The sequence below is a fragment of a genome, unplaced genomic scaffold (genome assembly GCF_019419815.1).
Source record: "Pyrus x bretschneideri cultivar Hongxiangsu unplaced genomic scaffold, Pyrus_bretschneideri_v1 Contig7, whole genome shotgun sequence".
In the NCBI taxonomy this organism is placed as follows: Eukaryota; Viridiplantae; Streptophyta; class Magnoliopsida; order Rosales; family Rosaceae; genus Pyrus; species Pyrus x bretschneideri.
The window spans coordinates 9,876,694-9,895,966 of record NW_025999809.1 but is presented as its reverse complement, the minus strand read 5'-3'; the positions used below and the strand labels follow the sequence as shown (position 1 = coordinate 9,895,966).

The 19,273-nt window shown below is 36.1% G+C and overlaps 2 protein-coding genes across 4 annotated transcripts; both read right to left on the bottom strand.

The window, feature by feature from the left end:
• Positions 1-2,222: 2,222 nt before the first annotated feature.
• LOC103965091 lies at positions 2,223-7,538 on the bottom strand. 2 transcript variants are annotated; one of them, XR_007254303.1, is made up of 3 exons: positions 6,568-7,538; positions 6,227-6,391; positions 2,223-6,067 (listed from the first exon to the last, which is right to left on the bottom strand). XR_007254303.1 is itself a non-coding variant. In XM_009378111.3 (3 exons), the coding sequence occupies exons 1-3, from the start codon at positions 6,598-6,600 to the stop codon at positions 5,806-5,808; spliced, it is 438 nt and encodes a 145-aa protein (XP_009376386.3). In that variant the 5' UTR covers positions 6,601-7,538; the 3' UTR covers positions 2,223-5,805. The 2 variants fall into 2 exon arrangements, 1 of the variants encoding a protein (XP_009376386.3); XM_009378111.3 differs by having other exon boundaries at positions 2,223-6,045.
• Positions 7,539-9,741: 2,203 nt separating this feature from the next.
• Positions 9,742-15,490, bottom strand: LOC103965087 (protein NARROW LEAF 1). 2 transcript variants are annotated; one of them, XM_009378106.3, is made up of 7 exons: positions 15,332-15,490; positions 15,035-15,228; positions 13,598-14,110; positions 13,149-13,292; positions 11,933-12,173; positions 10,911-11,411; positions 9,742-10,729 (listed from the first exon to the last, which is right to left on the bottom strand). In XM_009378106.3, the coding sequence occupies exons 3-7, from the start codon at positions 14,096-14,098 to the stop codon at positions 10,296-10,298; spliced, it is 1,821 nt and encodes a 606-aa protein (XP_009376381.2). In that variant the 5' UTR covers positions 14,099-14,110; positions 15,035-15,228; positions 15,332-15,490; the 3' UTR covers positions 9,742-10,295. The 2 variants fall into 2 exon arrangements, with proteins under 2 accessions (XP_009376381.2, XP_009376380.2); XM_009378105.3 differs by having other exon boundaries at positions 15,056-15,228.
• Positions 15,491-19,273: the final 3,783 nt, after the last annotated feature.

Below are 19,273 nucleotides of genomic sequence, written 5' to 3'. Positions count from 1 at the left end.
AAAGATTAACTCTACAAAAGTCAATCATATAAAAAATCGTTGAAATGTTCGATCAAAGTTGTAAAAAAATTCAATTTTAACTAAATAACATGGTTATTTTATATATTTATTGGATTACTTATTAGATAACTAAACGATTTCATATTTGGTTGATTTCTAGGAAAGTTGATCTTTAAGTCGATCAAAAAAATAGACGGTTCAGATCATTGTGTGACATTACAAATTATGATGGAGACTGAGAAAATTCAAATGAAAATGTTAATTTGCTAGCATTCTTTGAATTTCATTTCTTGTCTGCCTTTTCTTCTCACTCAAATTTGCGATTTAGGAATTGTAATAGTCTAAACAAACAATTTAGCCTTATAATATATTTATCTAAATCCTTATATTTGTTATCCCACGTTCAAATGGCCTAGAAAGGGTTTCTCGGACATACTACAAATTTGGTAGTGATTATAAATCTATTGAGAAGAGTAAGGTCTATTAATTGTCACCATCCTAGTAGTTATGGATGGAGAAACCCTACACCATGCTTTGAGTAAAAGACACGCCTATAATGTAACAAATCAAGCATGCTTGCTCGTTAACTTTTCAGACCAATATAGAAAAGCACGCTGATCAACTTTTCAAGCTTCTCTTTTTGCTCAAATAGACTGAGAGGAGTAATGTTAAGTCGATTAAATTTGTGAACTAAATTTATAAATTAAATAATATGTCACCAATAAGAAATAAATACGTTAATTAATATTTAAGTAATAATTTAATTATTAACTTTCATGTTATTTAGTTTACATATTCAGTCTTCCTAATGTTACCCATATGATATTATAACATCTATAACTGGCTCCCTGCAGCTGCATTACACACACACACACACGATATATGGTTCGTTTATGAAGTAGTTTTAAATGATTGAAAATGTTTTTAGAGAACATAGTTTTGAATTTTAAAAACACTTGAAATGTTTTGTTAGAAAACACTTAAAGTGCTTTCTTACAAAAAACACTTAAAATTCTTTTCAAGATTAACATGCATTTTTATTGAAGATTGATTTCACAAATATTTTTTTTCTAAAAAGCATTTTCAGACATTAAAAAACATTTCTCAATCGAGCCAGAGACTGTAGAGTCATCATGAATAATTAGGTCACTACAGAAATACTTCTTTCCTTTAGAATTTGGTAATTCAAGTCAACTGATTGGAAAAATTTGATCCCTTAACTAGAAAAATTAATATTGCCCCATAGGTCACAAGTTTTGACTACACAATGAATCAATTTTAAAAAATCATCTGGGAAAACAAGAAAAGTATAAGAAGATAGGGTTTTAATATTACTCTTGCGAACAGAACGTGGTGGTCCCCTTTGGATTTGGATCCTCTTCTAAGCTCAAGTTGTGATCTTCTTGATCAAGGAGTGTGAGCCGTTAAATGAAAATCTAACGACTATAATGATTATAACTTTAAAGAGATTTTTCAGTTTGTAGCCGTTGGATTTTCATCCAACAACTCATACTCCTTGATCAGAAGGATCCTCACTTTGGACTCAGGAGAGGATCCAAATCCGTCCCTTTTTTCGTCTTTAAATCTATTCATTATAGGGATTTGTATAGACATGTTATGTAAACAAGTGTCGAGAGAGAGAGAGAGAGAGAGAGAGAGAGAGAGAGAGGGGTCAGGTCAATAGTTGTAAGGAGTTCCAAAAAACCTAAGAATTAAATACTCTACATCGTAATGCTACAGTAAATATACATTGGAAGCGAGACTCATAAAGTACATGTACATTGTTATCATAATGTCTTGTGTCAATAATAAAATGTTATGTGTAAAATTCTTTCTACATGTTATGGTTTTATTAGCACCAAATGTTACAATGAGGACATGATCAACGTACTTGGCATGCCATGTATGTTGCTATAAAGGATGAAAGATGTAGAGAAAGGGTGATGGCTAGAGGTGCATAAAGCTGTCATGTATATAGAGATGAGCGAAGCTAGCTAGCTAGAATAAATCTAGAGAGAGAGAAAGCTAGGAGGATTGTCACGAGGCTTCTCCCTCTTTCTCTTACCTAGAACATGCATTCCTCGTGTGTGCCTCTTTCAGCAAATCTCTCTATATCTAGGCTAAGCTGAGAGTGAAATTCTGCTTCAGCTGTTTCCTTAAAAAGTGCTTATTTTCCAACGAAGGCCAAACCTTTATGCAGCTTCTTGGTTCATCTTTCTTCCCTTGTCTGGTTTGTTGGTTTGAGAGCTTGAAGCTGCCAGCATGATCTGATATACATAACCATAGCTATCATATATACATAGTATTCCCCATATATATGTATTTTAGATCTCATTTAATTATATATAGATCTTGATTATTTCATGTTTTTGGAGAAAAGGGTTTTTATTTTTTAGTCAATTAACCAAGAGAGTAATTGGCATATATCCTGCTGATTACAATTTTTTTCCTTTTCTGTTTCAATTAAAAATTATACAGATTGATCAGAAGCCTGTTTTTGGAAAACAAAATCTTGCATTCATATTTTCAATTAACTAGATATAATATATATATATATGTATATATAGGTTGTTCAACCAGATCATCTTGCAGCTTCAATCACTCACTCATCAACAATAGAAAATGTTTCTGAACTAAGAATACAAAAGGTCTCTTGTGGAGAAGTGATTACTGTCATCCCAAGGACAGCTTTGTTTGAGGTATTTATTTCTCCCTCCCTCCCTCTTTCTGTGTGTTATGCATGCTGCATGTTGTCTTGGAGGCTGCCAATATAATAACTCGTAGAATTAGCATATGCAAAACAAATTTTATATTTTAAGACATAAAAGTTAAGCAAGGAATTTTAAGTGTATACTGAATTTGTTTTTTTGGTGGGGGGTAATCTGAATGTACTTTCATCAGATCAGATCACCAACTGGTGTTCTTCAAGAAAACTAATATATAAAAGATGCATGCTTTTGGTCATTTAATTAGAGCACCAGTATAGTTCATCTTATTTTCAAATGGATCACTAATTAATCTGATATTGGAACTACAATATTCAAATTTTACCATTCATTAGTTAGATTTTGTGATTGTAATGTAGAGATTATATAGAAGTACCTAATCCCATAAGCCAGATATACAATTACAAAAATCCAATTGCTCATTTTTCTTTCATATAAGCGAGGGAATGAACTCAAGATCTCAGATGTAAGGTGAATGTTCTTAACCAACTGAGTTACAAATTTTTTGTATTTTTTTTTTTTTTTTTTCATTTTGTGTTTTGAGTAAGTTTATGCATGTAGAATACACACACACACATATATATTGTGTTTATCTGTCAACGGAAGAATAGTAGCAGACTAATGATTATATGTTTTTTAATTTGTTCATTTTGTGTTTGAGTTAGTGACAAAAGTCAGTACTTGTTTTTTTAGCCTGAGACAATTGATCAGTACTGAAATTTCATTTCCCCACAATGAGTTTGTAGTGCACCACTTCTATGAGTTCTAGCTATCATCCGAAGCTCCTAAGGTGTTGAAAACAGTAGTTGTTGATTATTGTGCATCTTATCTTCATAATTCAATTATAATTTAAGTCCCATCTCTAAAGGTATACCTGCTGTTTATTTATTTGAGACCACTGAACGTGCATCTTCGCCCAAAACGATTAAGTGGAAATCATATTATGTCCCTGGTTAATTCCCGGCACTAAGTTGAGAGAATTAATTCCACATCGAGAAATGAGAGATCTTATATGTGCTTATAAGTAATTGAGTTATCCTCCATATTATCAATTGATTGATAGAATCTCAACTTTCTTCATAGCACTAGAGCAGGTTGCTCCGTGCATGAAGCCTAACGGCCACACATGCTCCACATCACCCGATTTGTGTTGTCCACGCGCTAGACTTGAAAATCCCCACACATGAGGGGCCATGTTGAGAGTATCAATCTCACGTCGGAATATGAGGAACCTTACATGTGCTTAAAAATAATCAGTTTCACTCCATATTGCCAATTGATTTTATTGTGGAACCTCAACTTTCTTCATCCAAATCTATCTTTCACTGGACTATCTTCACAAGATTGTGAAAAACTTTTGTTCATTAATCTTATAGTAAAAGCTTAATTACTTCAATAGAAGTCTCTATCAAAGGCCTTTCTTTCGGAAAGAGATCCTTTCCGGATCTCTTTCACAAAGGTCACTGGATCAAGTGATCTGGACCTTTGAAATTTCATCTAACGGCCCATCTGTTTTGATCTCTTAAGAGCTATAATAATTTTTTGCCGTTGGATGAAATTTTAAAGGCCCAGATCACTTGATCCGGTGACCTTGATGGAAGAGATCCGGAGAGGATCTCTTTCCCTTTTTTCCATTTGTATATTAGCCTTGCAAAGTGGCAAAACACTAGTGGTACTAGGATTATTGGTTTCTCTTTTTCTCTCTTTATTTTGGTGCAGGGTTACATCCCTTGGCATATAAAAATCAAATGCTACAAAACACAGTGGCTTATTTGATGATATGAAGTGATATGGTGATTCAGGTTCTCATCAAAACAAGTTCTTTAATTGTGGCATATTATATATTTTATAGTTGCAGAGTTATTTTGTAACCCATAAAATATGAAGGTAGAAAAAGAAGTAATTTCCGCACATCATTTTTCTTCTTATGCACAATTTTATTTATTTCTAACCTTTGAATTAAACAAATTGAAAAACAATCAAATGACATGAGTAAATACGAGGGTCATCCAAAAGAAAAAAGGAGTGCGTGAAAGTCATTTTTTCTATGATTGCATACCAGTGTGAAACTACAATGTTCGTATAATTCCAAATTTATCGGATGTCCGGCGTCCAAGCTACACAAACACAACAGCTTATATGATTTATATTATAAATGGTGACTCAAGAGTCTCAGGAAACAAGTTCTTAGAGATATATGGTTCTGCTAAAATTAATTAATATGCAATGATTGTAATTTCGTTGTTATTTCCACATCAGTAGTATATTTAGTTTTCATGACATAAACATGGATGGCTAATGTTTCAACCACCAATCAGAAAGGCATTTACAGAGTTCACTTATACTATTAATTTAACCATTAAACAACATTACAAGGTCCAACTTAAACATCAACAGCTAAAGCTTTGGGGCTTAATGTGTTTTTTTTCCTTTCTGGAAAGCGATATTCTAAACTGGTCTAGTTTATAAAGAAGGAGATTCGAACTGTGTGTCAAAGCACAAGCATAATGACCAAGCCAGCTCACACATATGCATTTATTGTTAATTTATAATTTATAACTTAATTTCTTTGTCCCAAATTACTTTTGGAGATGGGATTTTCAAATTATGAGTTAAAAGTCCACATCATTTAGGTATACATTAATCAACATATCTATCTACTTCAGTTATGAATGGACAAATCAAGGTCTTTGTTCTAAACCACCACATGCTATGAATTGAAATGACATGTACTAAAAAGCTTGCTAAATTAATTGTATAATAAAGAAAGATGAACATTTTACCCTCTACCAGTCAAGTGCAAACCTATGCTTATCTGCTTTACCAGAGCAACTGCATACATATATAGAAACTCAAAAGTTTTCAACTTAACACCAAATAATGAGTTATTGAAGTACATGAAAACTAGCTAGTTAAGAAATACCAGAAAGTTCAAACAAACTCCTCCACATCCTATCCAGCAAAACTAAACTAAGATATCAGTCTTACACAGAAAATATAATTAATAGTTGGAAGATAGATGGATAGATATATATGTATATATATTAGCCTCCCTAAAGCATGCACCAATGCACCTGAATTAATCATCTGAATCCTCTGAACTCGAATCAGAATCGGAAGCCTGGGAAGACCTGGAAGCCTCCTTGATCCCGAGTCCCTCCACCTCTTCTTCCCATGGTGTGACCTGGAACCATCCTTTGATCCCTTTGGTTTCCAAAAGTTCACCTTCATCATCAGATTCGTCGCCTGAAACCCTAAAGGCAGAGTCTCCATCTTTTTCCACAGAAAAAGGCCCCACAAGTTCTCCACTGCCATCATCCTGTGACAAACTGGTACTTACACTACTCTAATTTACATTAGAACAAGTTGTTGGGGGATTCGAACAAATTGCAGACACGTATACGAAATGAAGATTATTTCTGTAATACCCTAAATTGGCGCATTAACTAAGAAAAGAAACTAACAAAGAAAGAACTTGTGGAGTTTTTTATGTATTCTACCTTTCTGCATATCCACCAAAAGTAGAACAGTTTGATCTTCTTGTGCACATGAAAAGGGCCAACAACCTCTATCTCTACTACTGCCACTTCTTCTCCTTCAACAGTGATTGGTTTCCCTCCCCTTCTCAGAACCCTCAAACCACCGTTCCCCATACGCTTTGGGCACTGCACATATACATAAAAACATACACACATTAATATATATGTGTGTGTGTGTGTTAGTTCATACGTTGTGTCATGTGACTGATTGTCACACATGCATTTTGCTAAGCAATATCAGAAAAAGTTATATGTGAGAGACAAATAAAACTTAAGGACTAAACTTTCTAGCTAGAACTTACAGTTAAGGCTCTATGGTATTGAGCATCTTCCATCACACCTGCACACAAATACAATGGAAGATGACCAATTTCCAAAATCTCTCCGTTACATTTCTTGCAATCAACTCGGATGTGGTAACGGGGGAAGGGATCTCCCAGCCACCTTCCGGCTCAAGCTTAGTGACTCCATCAAGACTCTCCACCGAAACATACAGAATGAGCCGGCGAGTCCTTGGCATCGTACCTAGTTCCTCGCAGTGCAAAATGTACCTTAACCAACACTTGTGACCCCTCTCTCTCTCTCTCACACACATACAAAATAAGTTCCTTTTTTTTGGTCGAACACAATGAGTTCTTCAAAGCACTTGCATATGGGGACTCATTTATTAGTGAAAGAGATCGAACAATTTTAAACAATTAAGCTAGCTTCCCCTAAACTGCACGGTAATAATGGAGAGGCTCCAAGGACTCGTTAATCCTTCTGTGTATGTAACATGTTATTTTGCCAAATTTGCACTGCCATTTCTTTTTCTCTTTCACCTTTTCTGGAGTTCTTTTCCTTGGACCATGCATCAAGAAATGGACTGCTGTTGACTTCTAAAAACGGTAAAAACTTGCTACACTGTCAGTGGCGAAGCTAGGAATTGTTGGGTGGAGGGGCGAAAATTTTCGAATCCTTACCTCCAATTAGTAAACCGTTTCTCAGTGAAGACATCACTTCCATCATTTCTCACTTTATCAAAATCACATTTGAAAAGTAGCAATAACGACAAAATGCTACATCTTTTGCTATACTATACTTCAATCACTCAAAATTATCAAACTAACGGGTGATAAAACATCGATTGTCCTTCCCCATAACTTATAGTATCATTCCATTACCTAAATGTATAATGGAAAGAAAAAAAAGTCACTTAATCCTAGAGTAGAGTCTATCACGAGTAATAACTAATTAGACCAATAATTCAATTAATTAATATTAATAATTATATAAATTTATTAATAATTAACAATTAATTTAATCAAGAATCAAAAATTCAATTAATCAATAATCAACAGTTAAATTCATCAATAATCAACAATTCATTCATCAATAACGATACAATTCATATCAATTATTCTATATCAATTAAACAAAACTTTATATTAAACTATCAATTAGGGATAATTAAATTTAAAAAAAAAAAAACATTAGATATTTACATTAAAAGTGGCTATGGAAGTTGGCTTGGAAGATGTTGGCTTCAAGGCTTCGAGGCTCCTTGGAATGGAAGGTGGAAGCCGCTGGCTAAGGCTTGAAGGCTTGAAGCTGGAATGGAAAGGGACACGGACGAATGGAAGGTGGTCCCCTTATCTTTTTAACTTTCAATGATCACACGGCGCCGTTTTTAGCTTCTTAGTATTTGTTTAGTACGCCGAAACGATGTCGTTCTGCTTAAGGTTTCTTTTTCATAAACCCAGGTCCAAAACAACAGACGCCCGCAGCGCAGCAGCAGGAAGGAAAAGGAATGGTTTGCAGGTTTTTCGACGATCTAAAGGGGGCAGCAAATTGCTGCTGGGCATCATTTCCGGCGAGAAGAGGGGCGACCGCCCCTCCTTTCACCTATGTAGCTTCGCCCCTGTACACTGTGTTCCTGGAAATGGAATAAAACCTTGCCACCCCATCCATGTCAACTTTTTTTTATTCTTCTTCTTGCTTTCTTCAATGAAAAAGGGTTAGGAGTGAAAACCCCGATAAAGTTCTTCAACTTCTTTCGGTTCTAGTATTCTCATATTTTCATTTCTAGGGTTTAGGTTCTGGGTTACGCAAGTTCTTTGGTGAGCATTTGGATTTGCAGTGCTTAATAAGAAATATTGATGATCTTTTAGCTACCCTAGCATACATCTCAGAAGGCTAATTTCCAGAAATCTTTTGGATTACTTTTTTTTATTTTTTATTTTCTAGTAGAACAAATTTCCCGGTGTGAAATTATAATTTTCTTATCACTTCAAACCATCCGATCGACGTTCTCAGAGACAAAATTAAAGCGTTCGTAAAAGATAATAGAATATTAATTACACTAACACTCACTGAGATTTTTCGTATTTCCACAGGACTAAGTTTAACAGATTAATCAAATGCCTAATAGATCACAAAAGGTAACCGTGTCAAACAGAACCCATGCATGCAAGTGAAACTGTAGCTAACAAAGAATTTCTTCCAGGGCTCTCTATAATTATGTGCGACCTTCGTAATCGTATGTTCTTTCAGATCATACACAAGAAGATTTTTCGCACCCTGATGCAACTGTAGTTCATGACCATCAACTCTCGCATGACGAGTTTCATTCTTCCAGGATGGGTCATCCTTTAAAAACTCCAAGGGAATGACCATCTTTTTACTCCATCTGTGTGTCATGAAGTCTTCTAAAAGAAAAACATGAGGGCAGCTTCTACATTATCAGCTAGGGTGGCTCATTGTTACCTCTTACATACCCCTCTCAATTTTCCGCCACCAGATCGAATGAATTGAAGAATATCAATGGACAAAAATTAAAAAATGTGTGTGCGACGTAAAAAAATGGGTGTTAATAGCATTCCCCAATTAGCTAAATAGCGATTCCAACTAAAAACCCAAAACTTTTCTCTAGTCCAAGAACACTCCTTGTGGAAGAGTAGTAGTGCTGAAACATTCACTCCATATATCAAGAAACTGAACTTCCAAGCACAAATCTAGTCCATCACGAACAATTTCCACCGCATGAGCATTCCCTTCAACCTTATTTGGTCCAAAAGAATGTCGTTTCAGCACATACTAGGCATGATAAAATGATTTCTTACAGTGACAAGGATCATCTTATTTCCATTTCACCTCAATTTGTTAACTGGTTTTTGGACAAACGATAATATCTACATTAAGAGGAAGAGATGGACTTAGTCTTACAATGAGCTAGTAATAATTTGGTTCAAATTTTTTGACGAAAATTGAACCTAAGACCTCTCACTTACAAGTGAAGAGGAATACCACTAAACCGTAGTACTAAATGACGTTAACTGGTTATTTTTAAAAGGAAAAATAAATACAATTTGAAAACGATGATGTAAGTGCATATATATGCCAGTGCAAGATTCAACATCAAAAGGATTCAACACCAAAAGGATTCTAAATTTCCATGGCATCTAAAGAACTTGAACGAAAAGGACATGCCAAACAAATAAGATAATGAAGAAGACAATGTCTCCATTGAAGCCGCATTTACAAATATAGCCACAATGTGAGTTCCCTTATAGGCTACTACTAGACTTATCACTTATGAAGATACAAATGGTGTAGTCCACCATGCTCCCTCCTCTTTCAACCATCAAAAAGAGACCTTCGATCAATTCGGCTCTGAACAAACTAATCTCGCTACCCGAACGCAACATTTTACATTATGTCGTTCGGATTACAAGAGCTGCTTATATTCCCACTTCGGGGTGCTAATGCTATAAGGAACAAGGATATTCACTAAAGTGGTACAAATCAAAAGTAAAATCGAGCACAGGTAATGCCTAAACATCTCTCTAAAACATTGTATGCTCCACATATATGACCTATACTTTTTGCCCTTACCAAAATATTCCCAGGAGGAATATAGGCAACTGATGAATGAAGTTCACTGCAGTTGCAATCTGGAATAAAGTGAACTGAGAATTTAAAGTCCTCGCTTTGAAGCAACCCCTCGCATGACAGTTACTCCAAGAAGAAATACAGTTTACTCATTCCTACTTCATACGGGTCCTTTACTGCTAAAGAGAGAGTTGCAGTTTTTTCTTCTCTTCGGTTCAGGCTCACCTAACTGCAACGAAACAGATACCTCTTCATCCAAGCTACTCTGCAATGGCAAAAGGTTTTTTGGTACCTGATTTCCCTCTTGCTTGTTTTGATTTCCTGGAGATCTGCTGGTGGCACTGGGAATGAATTGGTGTTCTATATTTGGAGCAGTTTCAACACAATTTTCTATGTGAAAGTCACCACGCATGAATGGTCGAATCAGTCCCTGACAGGACTCACCTTCAATTGGAATTTTCTGAAGATTGAAACCCAAAGGTCCATAGTCATCTTCTAGCTTATCTTTACATGAGGGCCGAACAGCTGGGGATGACTCCCCAACTGTGGAACCAATCCCCGCAGCTGAAGCATTTCGTTGCTCTTGGATAGCAGCTATGTTCACAACAAAGCAGAACAGGAGTCAGGAAAATATGCTCAACAAAGCCAAGAGTCAGCAAAAACATAGAACTCCATTCGTATTTTAAGAGTTTGCAGACGGTGTTAGACTAAGAACAGCAGAACCCAAAAAAGGGGAAATGGAAAAACAACAATTGGCTGGTTTAGACGCACAAACCTTGAAACCCTTCCTTGGTTGTTATCAGGTCAAGTTCAAGGAGCTGAAGAAGCCGTCCAAGATCGACTCCACTTGTCCAATTTTCAGGTGGTTGGCCAATTTTTAGTTTCAAGCGACCACGGTTAGCTGTCCCACCCCAAATGATCCCAACCGGTCGTGGCTTCTCCCCATTCTGACCAGTCAATAGAATGAGGCTTCCACTATCGCCTTCAAGATCAAAACTCTGCTGATTCTCTCCGACAACAAGAAAATCAGTAAAGAAACATATCCCTTTTTCATCATTGTATTCTAGGGCATACGCCATGATGGTCCCAGTCGTCAAGCCTGAACTTATCCCAACTTTCATCACTTGCCTTCCGATAAGACTGTTGATTGGAGACTGCAAGTCTATGGTGTAGACATCACCAATCTCACCTATGCCTCTTACAGTTGTAATTACATTGTTCAAGTTGAAATCTTCGGCAAAAGGAATGAAGGCACCATCAGCTCGCACAAATGTTTCTGCAGGGGCACCAAATCGTAATAGGCACAGGCTGGAGTCAGAACACGATGAGAACCCAATAGCAAAAGTGATAAGTTGCAGAAAATTGAGAAACTACAAATTATCTTGCTCCAGAGTGCTACTCAAATAAATTAGTGGCAGATCAAACTCAACCTTATAACAAGAAATTCAACTGTATGTTTGTGCCTTAAATCCTTCAAACCAAGTTGTGCCTTCCAAATACTGATTGGTTGAACGCTTTTGTTTCTTAGACCATGTAGACAGAATTTAAAGTATTATGATGTAAACATATTGGGCTAGGACAAGGCGCAAGGTACATAAACTTACAAATCAATCAATCCCCATTTGTGGATACACAAACTGGTTTCCTCAACTAAGCGACGATAGCCCCTAGTGTCCTTATCTAATTTTCCCCTATGTTCTAGACACACCTTCAAGCTCATAAATAACAGCTGCTGACTATTTGCAACGGAAGATGCACATAAACTTCGCTTATGGGATAAGGCTTGGTTGTTGTTACCTGGGTTTGTTCCAGCAAATATACCGTACCAAAGATCATCTGTGATAAAAGATGTTGCCCTCTCCACAGCGCCAAGATACACCCCAGGTCCAAGGCTTGGTGGCAATGGATGAAACATTTTCTGGTTTGGATAGTCCAAATCAACTGCCACATGCCGATTTGTGAGAAAACCAACCTGTCGATTTCCCGTTCGGCTTTTAACAATAGCACCCAGAGTTCCATACGTCTCCTGGCTAGCAACCTAAAGAAGAAAAAAGCAATTAGGTAAACTTAAATAGTTGAGACACAATGAGCTCAATGTATATACAGATCTCTGATCAATAAATAAATTTGACAACTAGGGAATGGGAAGTTTTGTAAGTTCATGACTATTCCTGAAAGCTTAAACGGTTGGAAATCTTGGGGTGCAGGCCAATATTCTAATACTCTCCCTCATGTTGGGCTTCCCCCTAGCACTAGTGGAACCAACACATAAAACTCAACATAGAGAGGTTGCAGTGGCAGGGATATGAACTCAAGATCACCCGCTTTAATACTCTGATAAGTTTCTTCAGTTTACCACCATTCACAATACTTTCAGTTCCTTGAATTAGAAATAAAGCGAACCACAAATCCTGTAATTTTGAGAGTAATGAGCAAATTACTGGCCAAACAAAACCCAACCAAATCTTATGTACTGATTATGTTTTAGATGACATCCAGCATATACCAATGCATGATTTTAGCTTGTATTGTTACTACCATCCAGCCGTAAAGAAACTCATACGATAAGTGTTTAAGGATATGAACCAAACCAATTACATGACATGCATCATCCCTGGAAACCATTTACTTGAACTCAAGCAAGCCAAGTGAAGCAACGGTAACTCTATTATATATTGCAAACTACCTCACCGATTCATTATGTCATCCTTGAATAGTATTTTCATGGAGCTGTAAAGGCCTAAATAGCACTCAGGTATTTTTTCAGTTTTGATAGAAGTAATAATCTTCTTAGACCAGCCACTCATAAGATTATTACCTTATCAACTAGCTAACTTGTGTAACCCTCTCTTCAGGTCAATTCCACCTTGGATACTCAGTCTATGAGCACACCTATTGTTGCCCTCCAAAAGGAAGTTTTACGCATTATTCAAAAAAAAAAAAAAAAAAATCTTTATATCACATTAAAATTAAGAAAAGTACTAAATATTAACATATATATTTGTATGAATACCTGGGAACCAGAACCAATCCATGGATCGCTTCCCCTCAAGCCATCTGCGAGCTCTGTGTACAGCTGCTCTTTAGGAGTTGAAACTGGGGAACCATAATAGGAAAATTCGACAACATCCACATCACACCATACACCTCCTGGCCCCTGCACCATTTTTTAAATGTAGAAACCAAACAAAACAAGAACCTAGTCAAGGATCAAAACAACGAATTAGCACTTAAAAAAAATCAATACCCTGACAAGCTTATCTTTCTGACCCGCATCGTTTCAATCAATAGAAAAATACACAAGCATATCATTCAGACCAGTATCATGATTGATGTGAAATAAGGAAATTAACTTAACTGTGACTAAACAAATATGATGCAGCTAACCTCAAAGTAAAATGTCATTGACAACATAATCTAATCTGAAAACCAAAACATAGAAAAAGGACACCAAAATTCCACCTCAAGGGCAGCGGGTAGACACTGCACATGATTGAGCCATTCCCTGTGAGCTTTACGGGCAACAAAGACAAGAATGGCCGGAATGTCTGTTAAGACACCCCTTCGAATCCGAAACCCAATTGCTGTGCCAAGACTAAAAAGCCGCAATATCTTGCTATGGAATGCCCTGATGGTCATCAGCTCAAGTAAGGTTGTAGCCTGCTGCCCTGATGGCAACCTGCCCAAAGTTTCTGGAAGATCTTCCTTCTGAAGATTTCCAAAATAGTTTGCTCTATCTTCTGCTGCATCACTTAATTGACCCAATGTAGGCCATGAGAAGTAGGCAGCATTGCTCTCAGAGTGCTGACCACTAGATGCAAAAGGCTGGAGGGCCGATGGACTAACTGAAGGTAGATTAGGATGATGACCGCAGTAATTCCTTTCCAAGTCTAAAGCAGACTCCCCAGACTGTGTTGATCCAGAGTAATGATGAAATCTTAAATCTAATCTGGTCCTGTCCATGTTCCCGCTCTCCTACATCACATAAAGACATCTCTCAGGAGATCCATATTCATGGTTCACAAGCACAAAGTCTATAAAGATAACCTGCCTTTAATGATGCTTAGATTCAAAAGAAAAGAAGCACTCAATCACAAAAGAATTTTGATCCCTTCGTCAACAGAGACCCCCGGAAAAAAAAGCACACAAGAAGGGGAGAAAGAAATAAAGAAAAGATAAGAGACTACTATGAGATAGCTCGATAAAACAAAGAAAATTATTAGCATGCCAACTAACCATGCGAGTTCATAAAGACTGATGAAATCAATCTAATCTGAAAAGAAATCCAAGAAGTAAATGTTGAAACAAGGGGACAATGGCAGAAGCTCTTTTGATACAGAGTACACATTTAAGCTGTCATTTATCTAAACTGACAATTTTACATACGTTTAATCATCTCAAGCATAACACTACATACAAAAATTCGTCCAGAAAACTAAAAAATTACAGACATTAAACGCATATCAGCAACTCTCTCTGTTTCAAAAGGGCTCACAAACTCTTCAAAATGCATCTGAGGAAATTAATCCCATGATAAAGATTGGAACTTTAAGAAAATTAATAAATGCATATACATGACAAGAAAAACACCCCTTTCTTATGCAGAAATAACAAGCAAAATTAAAGCAAAAGAGGGATAAACGGCGGGATGGCTTGCTACAAGCAGAAGAAAAATACATATACATACATACATATATATATATATATATCCTATATATATATATAGAGAGAGAGAGAGAGAGAGAGAGCAAAACCCACATAACATTTCATGAAAAAGGTTGAAATAAACTGAGAAAATGGGACCTAGATTGTTCATATTGTTCATAATGAGAGAAGAAGAGACTGAACCCAGATAGAATTTATCAAAACCAAAAACAAAAGCAAATTTAAAATCCATACTTAGAAAGAGAGAGAGCTCACTGAACAACAATGGTGGAGCTGTGGAGGGCCTCAAAGCAAAGCCCTTTGAAGACTTTCATGCCCTAGTGAAAATTTCCCCCCACACCCATCATCTAAAACATCAAGATTGTGTGCCACAATAACTCCATCAAACAATCTAATTACCATCCAGCAAAAAGGATCAAATTGTATTTCTGCAGAGAGAGAAAAAGTGATAGAGTGAGAAAAAAGAGCAGCTATATTTAGAAAGAGGAGCTTTAAAGCTTAGGAGAATGAGAAGGTTTATACTTTCCATACTTTGGTTTGGACTTTGTAGAGAGGAGAGAGAGAGAGAGAGAGAGAGAGAGGAGATATCTAGTATCTGGTATTTGTTTTATAAATAATACAAAGAACCAATTTGTTGAGTATTTGTTTATGGCACCCTTTTATCTTTATTTTCTTTCTTTTTCCTTTCTCCTTTTCGCACCTCATCACATTTTCTTGGTGGGGTGTTTTAATGGAGGAGAGATGGGCAGAGAAAGGGAAATTCATTTTCTTGGATCCCATTGATATTTAATTTGGTAGTGGGGAATAAGGCCCCATCCATATTTGCTCCCCAAAAGTAGCACATTCTTCACCCTAATAATTCAATTCAATTCAATTCTCATCTAGGGTTTGGGGGAAGAGTGATCAATTTTTCATTTTTCCATGTTCTTTGCATTCTCTTTAGCAATTGTAATTCACATTAAGCTCCTTTTGTTTGCTTAATTCATTAGGGTTTCAATGTGTTTAATTTTTTTAAGCTATGGCTAATTAAGGGTTGATAGATAATTAGTCAAAGAATAGGGAATGATTACATGTGGGGGCATGTGGGAGAGAGAGTTGGAGGCAAACCCTTATGTCCCTCTAATTTAATTATCACTTCTATTCTTTGGTTTTATCTCAATAGTGAAATTTCTATAAACCCCCCCCCTCCCCCTCCACTCCAAATATTTTGTATTATGTAACGATCATCTTTGCAAAAATCAATTAAAACAAAGATCGTTTAGTCATCAAACTGTATAAAAGTAGATGGAAGGATTCGGTAAAAGCATGATGAACTGTCTTTCTATTTGCTACAACTAATTGATTAAACGTTCTTAGTTTTAATTTATTTTTTGCATGGATAATTTTTTAAGGGTAATTTATAATATGAACGGTTCCAGTCATAAACATAGAATTCTGTTAATAGGTCATGATGTATTTTGAAGAGAAACTATTTCTTGACCTTAAAAGAGCTAAGTTGTTTCACACTGTCTTTCTAGAAGACTAGAACCCTAATTCTCTCTCTCTCCCTGCATCCACTCAGAAATGCCTTTACTGCATTATCTTCCAACTTTTCTCCTACACCACACCACATTATCTTCTGCACTCATCATCCAATTATGAATCATGAAATAATGATAATCTTAATCACTCTATTCTGACTAAATTATCAAACACAGATTGAGATTGCTCATGCTAAATAATACTACATCACACATAATTGAAAGTCATACATATATATATAGGTATATATGTGTGTGTGTGTGTGTGTGTGTGTGTGTTATATGAGATATAGATAACAGAAAGCAAGCAAACAAGGCCAGCAATCACTTTTAGCCTGCAAAGTCTATTGCTTGGGACCCTTTGAAGTTGGAAGATTGCAACTTTGGATATGTAATCTTTTTTGTCATGTATATATTTGTATTCTACATTTGACAATGATTTAAAATTTGCAATTTACCCAGATACCTCAATCCTTCCCAAGCTTGAGAGAGAGAGAGAGAGAGAGAGAGAGAGGGATCAAAAGACTCCAATATGGAAGATTGCAACTTTGGATATGTAATCTTTTGTGTCTTGTATATATTTGTATTCTACATTTGACAATGATTTAAATTTGCAATTTACTCAGATACCTCAATCCTTCCCAAGCTTGAGAGAGAGAGAGCGAGAGAGAGAGAGAGATCAAAAGACTCCAATATGGTGTCATCATCCTCAGGAAAAAAATTTCTGCAATGCAATTATTTGATCACTGTCCATAAATATGGACCCCACCACAATGATCTTGTTCTATTTTAAAAAAGGAGTTTTGATTTTGTTAATTGTAGGAGCACTCCACCACAATGATCTTGTTCTTTTACACAATTTTTCTTCTCTCTCCCATTTATTGTCTTTTGTTTTGTTGCATAATATGCCAATCTTCTGGTTCAAAAGCGCAACCATTTGTCGAGAGATAATCAAAGCTGATAAATACCTTTTTAAATTCTCGTAAATTAGAGCAGTTTAGAATATTGCATTGTCACTTACAAATGTGATATATTTTCCATCTAAAGAAAAGGTTGGAGGTTCAAATTTGGTCTGTGAGACTTATGAGTGGATTGAAGAAGCATTATTCCCTACGAAACCCGCAAGAAAAAAGGTCCTCTCACAATTTGTAACCCCTTTCATTCTCATTAGTCTTGGGGGCCCTTACATGGGGCATATTGTGAGAATACCTTCCTCATATCCGATATCCCGAAGTAAAAAGTTAAACAAACTTTTATTTTATTGGTACAAAAATAGGTGAAAAGTACAAAATATGAAGAACGATACTGTAAATTTCACTAAAGTTGTATTGTAAATGTGAATAATAATAGTTTATAGAGAAATGCTAAGAAAACTTTCTCAAAAGTGAAACTCTTTATGTTTTTTTGTTCATTATGTTATAATATTGGCACATAGCTTAATGTTAAACGGTGACGTGAGAGAGTCTCCTTAATGTTATTATAGTATATAATGGAGAAAAAATTTTGGTCAATGATGAGGTCAACCGCACAAAATCGTGGACTTTTTTGAATTTTGTCACACCCCATGAAAAAGTTTTCTTAATGCGGTGGCCCACCCAATATTCACCCTTTTGGTGAAGCTCTAAGTCCCACAAGGTTGAATTTTCTCTACCATCCTCCATTTTACATGCTAAATCTAAATTATCTCCATTTTTGCATATTATTTCTTGAAACATTCGCATTAAATTTTGTTTTTGGTCCTTCTTACCCTATTAAGTGATGCGTGCCGCCGCTTAGTATTGTAATATAACGATATTCTACTTTACTTGTAAATGAGAGGTTTTAGATTTGATTATCGTAAAAAAAGTTCAAATTATAACTAATCTACTACTCCACTCTTTTAGTGTAAATAATATCATTAATTTAAAAAATGACAAGTGTCATTTTTTATTATAAAAAAAAAACGTTTAATGTTTTTGGTTAAGAATTAATAATGAAAAATATAAGAAAATAACACGTATCGTTTAAGAAAAAATAAAAAAATCGAAATACAAAGTTTAGTGTAAAGGTTGCTAATAATTCTATTTGTAATTTGGGTTTTGTTTCCAGTTTGGCCCAAACACAACTTGGAAGAGATTAAAACAAACAGCCCACTGGGCCAAATTCAACATTCGAATCGCTGACGTGGCACAACTTCCGTAAGCTCAGCTCAAAACGCAGGAGGCAGAAAGGGGAGAAGACGACCGAAAAACGAATTTAACGAACGATGTCAGAACCGCAGCTGCCGACAACGATGGCAAATTTGGGCGAGTGCAATCGGCTGCAGAGCGCGCTAACGGATTGCCACAAGCGGATCAGCCCGGCTCGGGGTCGGGAGGCGGCGTGCCGACACCTGAACCGGGGATTGGCGGAGTGCTTGGTGTCGGTGGCGTGCCCGGACGAGTGGGAAGCGGTTCGAAGCCTGTGCGGGAGTGGCGGAACGGGGTTGAAGCGGAGTCAGTGCCAGGAGGCTCAGCTGTTGCTCTTGATCTGCCTCTCATCGCACCAACACCGCCTCAACTCAAATGCTGATCAATGAATAATGTTTAATTAATTATTCGTTTGTAATTAGAATGCTAATTAGAAAAAGAGAAAATATGTAATTTTGTTGGATTAAGCGGAAGACGTTCTTCACATCAAACTTTTGTAATGATTATACAATCAATATATTTTTTGCTACCAGTCTCGTCTTTTTTTTTTTTTTTTTTTTTTTTTACTTAAAACGAGAAAAATCATAAATCAGATAAATCAATAATACGAGAAGAATTATAGAACGGGAAACATGTAAAGTGATAGTATTCCAAACCTATCATACCTCACTACGTGTTCTTAGCTTTTTAATGTTGCATGATCAGTTTGAAACGCCAACGTCATTAACTTTGGAGAGAATTATTAACTAAGTGATTACATGGACTTACCACTCGTGGCCATCGCA

Excerpts from the sequence above, each read along its gene's own strand:
- LOC103965091 (XM_009378111.3), bottom strand. The coding sequence starts at position 6,600 with ATGGAAGATGCTCAATACCATAGAGCCTTAACT. Across the intron at positions 6,392-6,567 it reads AATACCATAGAGCCTTAACT|TGCCCAAAGCGTATGGGGAA; the intron begins GTAAGTTCTAGC and ends GTATATGTGCAG. Across the intron at positions 6,046-6,226 it reads TTTGGTGGATATGCAGAAAG|GATGATGGCAGTGGAGAACT; the intron begins GTAGAATACATA and ends AGTTTGTCACAG.
- LOC103965087 (XM_009378106.3), bottom strand. The coding sequence starts at position 14,098 with ATGGACAGGACCAGATTAGATTTAAGATTTCATCATTACTCTGGATCA. Across the intron at positions 12,174-13,148 it reads GGATTGGTTCTGGTTCCCAG|GTTGCTAGCCAGGAGACGTA; the intron begins GTATTCATACAA and ends TTTCTTCTTTAG. Across the intron at positions 10,730-10,910 it reads AACCAAGGAAGGGTTTCAAG|CTGCTATCCAAGAGCAACGA; the intron begins GTTTGTGCGTCT and ends TTGTGAACATAG.